General features: G+C 43.6%; 1 protein-coding gene across 1 annotated transcript; it reads left to right on the top strand.

The window, feature by feature from the left end:
* The first annotated feature begins 5,420 nt into the window (after positions 1-5,420).
* Positions 5,421-11,994, top strand: LOC127346093 (disease resistance protein RGA2-like). Its single transcript, XM_071828782.1, has 4 exons — positions 5,421-5,736; positions 5,848-5,921; positions 6,919-10,779; positions 11,506-11,994. The coding sequence occupies exons 3-4, from the start codon at positions 6,933-6,935 to the stop codon at positions 11,556-11,558; spliced, it is 3,900 nt and encodes a 1,299-aa protein (XP_071684883.1). The 5' UTR covers positions 5,421-5,736; positions 5,848-5,921; positions 6,919-6,932; the 3' UTR covers positions 11,559-11,994.
* Positions 11,995-12,055: the final 61 nt, after the last annotated feature.

Raw genomic sequence — 12,055 nt, 5'->3', positions numbered from 1 at the left:
ATGCATGCTGGATAGCGGTCTATGTACTTTATTATAATACCCTGATTAAATCTCATAGTAGTCATCGTGATATGTATGTGCATTGTTATGCCCTCTCTATTTGTCAATTGCCCAACTGTAATTTGTTCACCCAACATGCTATTTATCTTATGGGAGAGACACCACTAGTGAACTGTGGACCCCGGTCCATTCTTTTACATCTGAAATACAATCTACTGCAAACTCTGTTCTTTAGTGCTCTTCGCAAACAAACATCATTTTCCACACCATACGTTTAATCCTTTGTTTACAGCAAGCCGGTGAGATTGACAACCTCACTGTTACGTTGGGGCAAAGTATTGTGATTGTGTTGTGCAAGTTCCACGTTGGCGCCGGAATCCCTGGTGTTGCGCCGCACTACACTCCGTCACCAACAACCTTCACGTGTTCCTTCACTCCTACTGGTTCGATAACCTTGGTTTCACACTGAGGGAAAACTCGCTGCTGTACGCATCACACCTTCCTCTTGGGGTTCCCAACGGACGTGTGTTAACTGCACGTCAGCAATCACTTGCTTCATCATAAGAAAAATCTTCTGAACCGGGATCATATTCAACAACCGGGGAGGTCGCGACCAAGAGTCCAAGGTGTCGGCGCCGAGCTCGACCGTTCGTGGGGGCCCCGGGTTGCTCCTCCACTGGTTCAGCCGCGGATGTAGTCCGTCATGCGGCAAGGGTGAGGACGCATACAACATCCTCGCTGGCAAGCAACACACGCCTCCCATGGCGGTTGGGAGAGTGGCGACGCGACCTCTCGACGGTTGAGCGGCGACGTGCGAAGCGGGCTGACGATGCCCACAAGTGTCTTGCAATAATGCTTGTTTTGGTATTGGGTGTGTGGCTGGGTGGCATAGCCCCCCATGGCCCATGGCCATAACAACTGCAACCGCCCCTTCCCAGAGGACGGATGACTGGAATACTCTAAGGTTAAAAAAAGCAGGGATTTAGAGGTCAAAGTGTGATTCCATCTTCATTTACGAATACAAGGTTTGTTCCACAATTTTGCGCTTTTAACCAGTTCAAGAAATTTCTCGAGTTAACCGCTCAACTACAAGGATGTGCCCTCGAAGAAAACGTTGGTACTTCTACGCGTCCGCACGATTGTACTCCCTCCATTTGAAAATGTAATATGTTGGACCACTTTCTTTGGTTCATCCACTTTAGTTTATATCTAGTCTATTTTTAGTATGTAGATTCACCCACTTTAGTTTGTATCCAGTATCTCTATCTCTATCTCTACCATCTAAAAAGGAAGAACTTCCTCTGTCGTCAAGCATATTTTCTCTAGACTATTTTACCCTCCCACCAAAATACTACATCGTCCAACCTCCGTCGCCAAACATCACGGCCACGAAGCTAATTTTTCGGGCACGCGCACGCGTAGCGCCCGTCCCAGTCGCAGGGTTCCTCGAGCCTGCGGACGCCGCCGCCTCCCTCCCCCTCTAGCAGCCCAGCGCCGCCCGCCGCCTTCCATCATGGATCCAGGTCGAGCTCCCTACCCCTCCCCCCGCCCCCCGCCATGGGTCCCATCTCTTCGCCGCCATGGATGAATGGGATCCCGGAACTGTACCCCACCGTATACATGTAGGGGGGCTAGCAAATGCTAGAGCGCCGCCTTCCACAGCCGCCACCGCTGCTCCCGGACGGTTTGGTCCAACAACTGGCTCGTGCTGCTCCGGCGAAGATGTGGCCGGCGCACATTGCTCCTGCCATCACGACGTCACCGAGTCCGAGCATGAGCAAGGCAATGGCGCTACGCCACACCCTCACCCCCCATGAACCCACGGCTGGGGCAACCCCAAGCAGGAAGCGGCAGAGAGAATAAGGGGCCGAGCTTTGTTGATCTTGGCACGATGGATGCGTTGCTGTATGAGTATCACTTCTCTCGCCCTACCCTCGCCATCAAGGTAATCTATCTTTAATCCTCTCCTACTGTCTTTCTTTTGAATCAATAATTTTGGGCGAATTAGGGCAGGGAGAGGCAGTATATACAGGTTTTGGTTTCTCTGGGGTCTATGGCAGAGATTGACTGAACGCGAGTTTACGATTGATTCACACAGCACTATCCCACATTTCCTTTTCTATTAACACAGCACTATCCCAAATTAAAAACCCGTGTGTGTGAGATCTGAGAAGTAAAAGGTGAGTAGTAGGAATTGAAACATTGTTTCTAATTTTTTATCAGTAGATGTAGATGAATCGAATCATGGTTTATGTGCTTAGTTAAGCGTACCACTGCATTGTGCAATTTGAATGTTCTGTACTCTGAATTTTGTAGAAAATGTAGCGATTTGAGCAGCGAGCCTCATCTTTCATGCCACTCCTCATAGCCCCTACACCCTCATGGGGGTCCTAGATCACTGAGGTATTTTATATGTTCCATTGTATCTTATTTGAGTGGATCATTAAGCTTCCTCAGAAATTCAGAGTTTTTAGTGGAAGGTCATTTGTTTGTGTGCATAAACATGCAATCTATACGAAATATTTATCAAGAAACTTATCATGGACTTGAGACATATCACAGACTTCATTTTTATCTGTGTCGCCAAATGATTGAGATTGGGGGAAGGCATTGACTGGGCAGTGGGTGAAACATTTGCTTTTGCAATCTTATAATTGAGCAGAACCATGCCAGGTTAAGTGGCCAGGAGCCTAGGATGTTGAGAGGGGTACATGCAGCCACCTCCATTCTGTCATCATGAACAGGAAACTGGAGATATGTACTTACCACTTATCATGAACCAAAATGAGGAACTGCTGACTGTAAGTAACATGCATGAATTACAGTCTGCTAATTTTCCGGTTAGGGATGCATATGGATTACTTAAGTCATTAGTGATAATAGTTTGACAGTGGGCGTAGGATCTGGCCAGTTATACTTTATTACTAAATTCTGGAGAGGAGAATTGACCATGCACTTTTTTTATTTCCAGAGTTTCGAACATAACAATATTGGGTCCATTTGGGATGGCAAAGCTCCAACCTGGTAGATTCGTCCTCAGAATTGTACTGCAAAATTGCTGGTAACGTTTGCTGATCCATTATCATTATTTTTAACAGCTGATTTAGTATAACGAGGTTATCATCTGATGATCTGAGCAGCACAAGTGAGATGTGTACCAGACATATTGGTCAGGAACAGAAAATTGTGGCTACATGTTAGAAAATTTCGGAGCATTATAATGTACTGAGTTGATGTAGATAAATATATAATAATTAAGGAAGCATCATCAATACTGAGATCGAAAAATTAGTAGACCAAAACATCACAGAGATATGGCCGTGCATTAATTACTGTTGTGAACCTTTTATAATAAATTGGTCTCAAAATAGGCGAAACTTGACGTGTGGTTACTTTGGTTGACCGTGAGCATGCCATGAGGCATTTAAATGAAGTGAAACCAAGGTGGATTGTGAATGAGGTGGTAGAAGAAGTTGCTTATGGAGATTGGATTTTATTGAACAAGGTATTTAGTCAAATTTCTGTTTATTATTTAAGAAAATCTTTATTCTGCTTTTTTCTTGAAGAATACAACTTTTCCTATTGCTTTTCTATAATGGTCTCCGGTCACACAATTCATTTCTTACTGCAAGTAATGCCTCTTTGACATTAGAGTTGTTCAGTAATATATCCTCCATGACACTGAATAAAGATCATTGTAATTCCATAGTTCTGTGATGAAGGTGTATATATATTTATGAATGTTGAAGATCATTTGTGCGATCTTCAGTTGCAGGGAAGTATATTGTTTTCATGTAGTTATGAATTTTTATGTATCATGCAAGATGGTATACATGTCATTTAATCTACAATTTTGACAGCATATAATTACATGATCTTGCTGAATGTACCCTTGCTGAAATGTTATGGTCACACCAGCCACCAGGTCATATAAAAGCAGCTTATGTACTTGCTATTTATATGTTAGTAAAAAGCATTTAGCTATTAATATGTAGGAACTAATCCTCTCACAGGAATTTGTTTGCTTTCTGAAAGATATCTTGTTATGTATAATTAGTTTAAGAGTCCAACGCCGCAAAAAAGTTATTATAGTTTTCATATTTCTATCTCTTTTCTGTTTGTGTTCTAGCTGCATACATTGCTAAATTGTCATTTCTTAGTTTATGTACTAATTAATGTTTAGATTAAATACTGATCGAATGTGTACCTGTCGACATGTTCAGCCAACTGTAGTGTTTCAGTGTCGCTGGAGCAGTTGGTCCTTGGGCCTGGGCTGGCGGCCTGTGTGCTGAGTGTAATGGCCAGTGATTGTTGGAACGACCGATGAAGTAATTGAATTCCAATCTTGTCCGTGTCTTTTTCTTCCTCCATTTTATTTCTCTACTCAATCCTAATTCTCCTTGCCATGAATCCTAGCTGCGGCCATTACACCATAGGCTACGCTGGATATTACAATGATGTGTACCAAAATTTCTAGATTTTTTTGTGACTTTTGGTAGTGGATTGCAAGTTAGTACGATATTTTGCACAAGAAAATAATATTAGAAAAAGCTGCAAGTCTATTGTTGAGAAGGAAAATCAGGCATACTACTTTTCTTGCAACTAATAATACTAAGTTTGTTCACTGCTGTAGCTTGTCAATCCTATTGAGGAGATGTGACCCTGTGTGGTCTGTGTTTTTTTTTGATTTGTAGGTATGTGCAGTGAAATCTCGTCGAGGGGGGAGAGCTGGTCGATCCAGCGTCAGCTGGCGGCCACCATGCACTACAATCCAATCCAGAAATTGTTACTCTAAGTATGTATCTAGACTAGAAAATTGGGCATCGGGGCTTGAAAATTTTGTATTTCTTCTGGAGTATTGGTATTGGTATCAAACCATGCTTGAGTATTGCGAGAAGAGGTATTTATTCACCGCATGTTTCACTTAAATCTGTAATGCACTATGTACGACGGATTGCATATTTATAAAAAATGTGTTACATACCATTCATATAATAAGAAGCATCTAATTTAGATTGTACATGTGAAATCCGTTAAGTACTTGCTCTTTTCATAGAGAAATTATAGTTTTACTTGTTTCAAGTAAAGGTGTTCATAAATTCTCAATGGCAGAAAAAGCCAACAAGATTAAAACCTTGTAAGATGCTAAGTTTGTTTTGAATTTTCATAGTGAGTTGTGAATTATACATGTGTATTGTGAAATAAAATTTGAGTACCCGTGGCAGCGCACGGGCATTTGTACTAGTATTTTATAAGCATCTAAAATATCTTATATTTCCAAGCGAAGGGAGTATATTTTATCTCCCTGGTCTAAATTTTTAGATTCGTCTTACACATTTTTGTTCTGATGCTAGCCGTGTGATAGAGATCCAACGGCGGCTCCGGAATCCTCCTCAGCTCCAAGATTCCCGTGCTCCAGAACTGAACCACACCGAGCTTCCTGGCTCCACGGTGGCGGCGGACGCCTTTGCCGGATTTCACCATTACCACACCTGCGCCGCCGCATTCGGACCTAATCCGGCTGGGCCCGTCCACCCGCCACCGCCTCCTTACCATCCTCAGCAACCTCCGCCCTCCTCCCGGCATCCACCGCCGGTTCGACCTCCCTCCTCCGCTGCCTGCCTGCCTGCAGTGATGATGCGTGTTTATCCGCAGCACGCCGGAGGATGGGCAGCCCGGTGGACGTCGAGGCGCTTCTATCAGAACCGGACTGCCGTTCAGCCGGAGCAACGCCAGGTAAAATTTCCGGCCTCGCTCCCTCCCCTGCTCCGCGGTCAGCGACCCCCCGAGTCCGTCGCCATCCGGTTAACTTATTCAGCGGTTTCATTTCCCTTCTTCTTTCTGCAGATTGGTTGGGGGTCACTCTCTCTAATTCCGTCCAATTTCTTCTCTGCATTCGTGTACAGGCTTATCAACCCAAGGTAAATTGATTGTACTACCCGATTGTACAGGCTTATCAACCCAAGGTAAATTGATTGTACTACCCGGTTCAAGTAGATAATGCAATGGTTCTCCAGTTCATGAATGGTTCTCCAGTTCATGAATTAACAGTTAAGTAGATAATGCAATGGTTCTCCAGTTCATGAATTAACAGTTAATCGAGGACCGACCCGAGGGAGTTTTTTTTCCATCCCAACTTGTTATTATTCTTTATGTTCTCCAAAATGGTATTTGTTTTTATCTCTTTTGTGAATTATTAGTTCGTTCCTTTTTTGACTCTGAGTAGGACAAAAGCTTCTTCTCTGCAAAATTCATTTCGAGAAACTCTTATGTGCTACTTTCCCGGTATCTATTTTTTCTTACAAAGAGAATATGTTAATATCATGAAGTTTCCGGTATCTATTAAACACGATTTCCTTTAGAATCTTGTGGTGGTTGATGCTTCATGCTTTTAAGAGTAGCAACTTTGGCTGCATGTGGAACCTGCTTCATTGGCTGCACATATATGTCTTGAACTGTTTTGTCGATGTATGGCAATGATTTTGTACTAATCTGTGGGGCATCCTCTTAGTTAAGAAATAAAGGTGCCCCGCCTGTATATTAACTAGCTATATGTCAGATGGTTAGTTAGCTGTCCCTATTGCTATACGTCAAGCAAGAAACAAAATAATGCCGGCCCGGTGCTGAGCTACTGCTGCCTGAAGGTAGCAGATCAATAATTGACTAGAAAAATAATGCAAGATTGGACTTTATTGGTTCAAGACATACAGATCAAACTTTACTCCTCCATAGGAGTATTTTATTAAAAAGTGCAACCACCAATTTATATTCTGGGAGTCAATGGAAGCAGCCAAATACTCGCATTGGCTTCCATTTTCCTCAGAAGCAATCGCTGCGCGTTTAGCCTGCTCGCACCACCATCCTCTATTCCACCCTCCACTGAAATTGTGTTTCCCTGTGCTCTGCGTGTGTTGCTAGTTCGGAGCAATCCGATGGCGGAACTGGTGGCCACCATGGTGGTCGGGCCACTGCTGACCATCGTGAAGGACAAGGCGTCCAGCTACCTGCTGGACCAGTACAAAGTGATGGAGGGCATGGAGGAGCAGCACAGGATCCTCAAGCGCAAGCTGCGGGCCATCCTGGACGTCATCAACGACGCTGAGAAGGAGGCATCCCACAGGGACGGGGCCAAGGCTTGGCTCGAGGAGGTCAAGAGGGTGGCTTACGAGGCAAATGAGATCTTCGACGAGTTCAAGTACGAGGCGCTGCGCCGCGAAGCCAAGAAGAACGGGCACTACAGCAAGCTCGGCTTCGACGTAATAAAGCTTTTTCCCACTCACAACCGTTTTGCATTCCGTGAAAAAATGGGAAAGAAGCTATGCAGGGTTTTGCAGGCCATTGAGGTCCTTGTGACTGAGATGAATGCATTTGGGTTTAAATATCAGCAGCAAGTGCCAGCATCCAAGCAGTGGAGGCAGACGGATCACGTTTTCTTTGATCCAAATCAAATCATCAGCAGATCGAGGGACCAAGATACAAGAAACATTGTTGATACTCTACTTAGCCAAGCTAGCAATGCAGATCTCACGGTTGTTCCCATCGTTGGAGTAGGGGGGCTAGGCAAGACCTCCTTAGCGCAACTCATTTTCAATGAACCAGAAATTCAGAAGCATTATGAGTTGCTCCTCTGGGTTTGTGTCTCAGACAACTTTGATGTGGATTCCCTGGCTAAAATTATAGCTGAACTTCTTCCCAAAAAGAGTATAGCTGAATCAGCTTCCAGGAAGAGCCCACTCGATGTCGTTCAAGATGCACTAAGAGGGCACATGTACCTCCTTGTGCTGGATGACGTCTGGAACAGAGAGCCCGATAAGTGGGAAAAGCTCAAGTCTTGCCTTACACATGGTGCCAAGGGTAGTGCGGTTTTGACAACTACTCGTGATGAAGGAGTCGCGAAAATAATGGGTACAGTTAAGTCCTATAATCTCGCAGCTTTGGGGGATGATTTTATAAAGGAAATTATTGAGAAAAAAGCATTCGGTTCGCAGAAGGAAGAAGAAAGGCCTTCCGTGCTAGTTAATATGATTGATCAGGTTGTGAAGAGATGTCGTGGTTCTCCTTTGGCTGCAGCATCACTAGGTTCGGTGTTGCGGACGAAGACCAGCAAAGAATGGAAGGCCGTGTTAAGCAGAAGCAACATTTGCACTGAGGAATCTGGAATTTTACCAATACTCAAGCTCAGCTACAATGACTTGTCATCGCAGATGAAGCAGTGCTTTGCTTTTTGTGCTGTGTTTCCGAAGGATTATGAGATTGATGTGGACAAGCTGATCCAACTATGGATGGCACATGGATTTATTGAGGATCAAAAGGAAGTTAGTCCTGAAACCGTTGGCAAACGAATTTTCAATGAGCTGGCCTCAAGGTCATTCTTTGTGGATGTGAAGCAAATCAAAGTTCCAATAAAAAAATATTACCCCGAGATGGGTAGTTTTTCCAAACATACATGTAAAATCCATGATCTTATGCATGATGTTGCACTGTCTACAATGGAAAAGGAATGTGCTCTCATGCCTGAGCATCCAAGTCAGATTGAGTGGCTTCCAGATACAGCTCGCCACTTACTTTTGTCTTGTGAAAAACCAGAAACTGTTTTGAATGATTCTCTGTTGACAAGATCTCCGGCTTTCCAGACACTTCTATGTGATAATGATATGCAAGAACCATTGCAGCAATTATCGAAATACAGCTCTTTGATGGCATTACAGCTCTGTACAAAGAGAAGGTCATTCCCATTAAAATCCAAGCATCTGCATCACCTAAGGTACCTTGATCTCTCAAGAAGTCGTATCAAAGCACTACCTGAAGATATAAGCATTCTATACAACCTGCAAACATTGAACGTCTCTGGCTGTGAAGAACTTTTTCAGCTTCCAAGGCAAATGAAGTATATGACTGCCCTTCGTCACCTCTACACTCATGGTTGTCCGCATATGAGAAGCATGCCAGTTGGCCTCGGAAAACTCTTGTCCTTGCAGACACTTACGTGTTTTGTGGCAGGTCCTTCTGGCTCTGGGTGCAGTGATGTTGGAGAGTTGCAGCAGTTAAACCTTGGTGGACAGCTAGAGCTACTTCAGCTAGAGAATGTGACAAAAGAAGCTGCAAAAGCGGCAAATATCGGAAAGAAGGAGGAACTCCGAGAACTGAAATTAAAATGGACTGTTGGTTGCGAGGATGATGCGAGAGTGCTTGAGGGTCTCAAACCTCATGATGAGCTACAGGTTGTAAGGATAGAGTCATACGGAGGAACCACCTTTCCAACATGGATGTCTATGTTGCGAAACGTGGTTGAGATCCATCTTTTTGGTTGTAGCAAACTGCAATGGTTATTCAGCTGTGGTACATCCTTCACTTTTCCAAATTTGAAGGAGTTTACACTAGAGGATCTGGATTCTTTGGAGAGATGGTGGGAATTAAGTCACCAGGAACAAGGAAAAGAGGTAATATTTCCTCAGCTTGAAAAGTTGTCGATTAAATGCTGTCCAAAATTGACAATGTTACCTGAAGGAACACTCCTTGGAGAGTCTTATGGTACAATGGCACGGTCAGCATTTCCAGAATTGAAAGAACTCTGCTTGGGTGACTTGGACAGCTTTGAGAGATGGGAGGCAATCGAAGGAAATCAAAGGGGATACATAATATTTCCTAGGCTTGAGAAACTTGAAATTCACAGTTGCAGTGTGTTGACAGCATTCCCGGAAGTACAGCCTGGTGGAGATTATGGTATGGCGCACTCAGCATTTCCTGCATTGAAGGTTCTCAGCTTAAAAAAATTGCAGAACTTTGAGAGCTCGGACGCAGTTGATGGATCGCAAAGAGAAGACGCAATGTTTCCTCAACTTCAGGAGCTGTATGTTGAAAACTGTGGGAAGATGAAAGTATCATCAGGGCAACAAAAGGTTTCTCCAAAGCTGTCCGTGTTACACACTGAGGGAAGTGAGGAAGAGATGTTCCTGTTGGTAGCTAGACATATGACTTCACTGACCAACTTGAGACTGCAGAGCAGTGGAGAAACGGAAACAACCTTGTCAGCGGCTGATCATAGTTTGAAACTTGTGGTGGATGTCATGGATAAAGGGAACCATAATGATTTCCCTCTAAAATATATGAATTTAAGGGGCTTTAAGTCGGGGGGTGCGGCTGAGCTATGTGCACATTTTGTACAGCTTCAACACTTGAATTTTAATAGTTATGATTCACTTGTCCACTGGCCAGAGAAAGAGTTTCAAAGCTTGGTATCCTTGAGGAGCCTAGGAATTTTTCGCTGCGAAAAGCTGATTGGATACGCACCACAAGCTCCTGCAGCGGAGCCATCAACAACACCAGAACAATCGAGTGAACTCCTACCACGTCTCGAATCTCTCAACATATATGGTTGTCCAAGCATGGTAGAGGTCTTTAAGCTCCCTGCATCCCTGAGGAAAATGGAAATTAATCATTGCACTAAGCTCGCGTCCATATACAGCCAAAGGCTACAGCAGGGACAGTCAGCACCATCGATTCTACGAGGGCTGTCACCTGTATATTCAGAGGTGTCATCATCATCTACCATACGGGGTTGTGATAGCTTAACAGGTGTCCTCTATCTTCCCCCATCGCTGGTCCGCCTCTACATCAATGATTGCAAAACCCTGTCATCCCTACCGAATGGACCACAAGCATACTCATCTCTGCAAAGACTTTTCATAAAGGAGTGTCCTAGTCTAAAGAGGCTCCCTACATGCCTGCAGCAACGTCTAAGCAGCATCCCGGACAAATATCTAGATGCCCGTTTCCAAGGTATGCAGGTGTCATTTTCCATCTCTTTTAATTTGTCACATTTCAGTAAAAATATTAAGACGTACTTCCAGATATACTACTACTACTTTAGCTGGATGGACAGCTTTAGTCAGCTAGCTAGAGAACTAAATGAAGATGTTTATCAATATTTTTGTGTGCAACAGCAGACATGTGTTACGTACACATGTACACTTCTAGTTGATCACTACGCTACTGAGTATATTTAACCAAGTAGGTATAGGTAAATGTCTACTGCTTTAGCCAGCTAGCTAGATACATAACTAAATGAAGATGTTTATCAATATTTTTGTGTGCAACAGCAGACATGTGTTACGTACACATGTACACTTCTAGTTGATCACTACGCTACTGAGTATATTTAACCAAGTAGGTATAGGTAAATGTCTACTGCTTTAGCCAGCTCGCTAGATACATAACTAAATGAACATGTTTATCAATATTTGTGTGTGCAACAGCAGACATGTGTTACGTACACATGTACACTTCTAGTTCATCACTGCACTAGCAAGCATATTTAACCAAGTAGTTACGTAAATGGCACACACCATGGATAGTGGTAACAGCATGACTAGTAGTTTAGCAGTGCAACCCAAAATCTATTGCAAATATATTCCTTTTATGTAAATTCGTTGTTCCTTCAAGTGTAAATCTGACGCTTCATTGATACAGTACTTACCAATTTTCTGTGACATCATGTGTGAACAGATCCCAGTCTATTCAATCCCCTGTCATGGAGGAACGCCATCCGCAGAGCTTAGTGAGCTGTCAATATGCACAACACCATCACCATGGGTCATGGGAAGCTACCAAGCCGCAAGCAGGAGACCTGACTGGGCCATGGATCACTGTCTATTCCCAGCTTTCTTCTTCTGGCGTCAATTGTGAGGCCGGGCGGCTCCTTGGCGGAACTGTTTCTGCCATCCGTATGTACAACCTATCTAGAGTAATACTACCGCTTCTTGTCCTCCTGCTTTCATTCACCAACACACATGCCAAGAATCGTGTTACACTTTATTTCTTGTTCCAAACTACGTGGCTAGTTCTAGTGTTTTATCTCCTTCAGTATGTATAGAACCAGAACACTTCCTTTTTGTGTGATATGTATGGATATTCTCTATGTAATAATGTAGCTGTATCTTGAAACTTTGTAATCCAGGATTTACCTCCAGCTAAGCTTGTTTTCAGCTGCTTTCATGCATGGCGTGTGCAGCTTATTTTGTGATCAGTTTCTGAAGGGTATAGAATACATGTTGGC

The sequence above is a fragment of the Lolium perenne genome, chromosome 3, assembly GCF_019359855.2.
Source record: "Lolium perenne isolate Kyuss_39 chromosome 3, Kyuss_2.0, whole genome shotgun sequence".
Classification (NCBI taxonomy): domain Eukaryota; kingdom Viridiplantae; phylum Streptophyta; class Magnoliopsida; order Poales; family Poaceae; genus Lolium; species Lolium perenne.
Note: the sequence above shows the minus strand (reverse complement) of the source record. Positions and strands in the feature narration are given on the sequence as shown.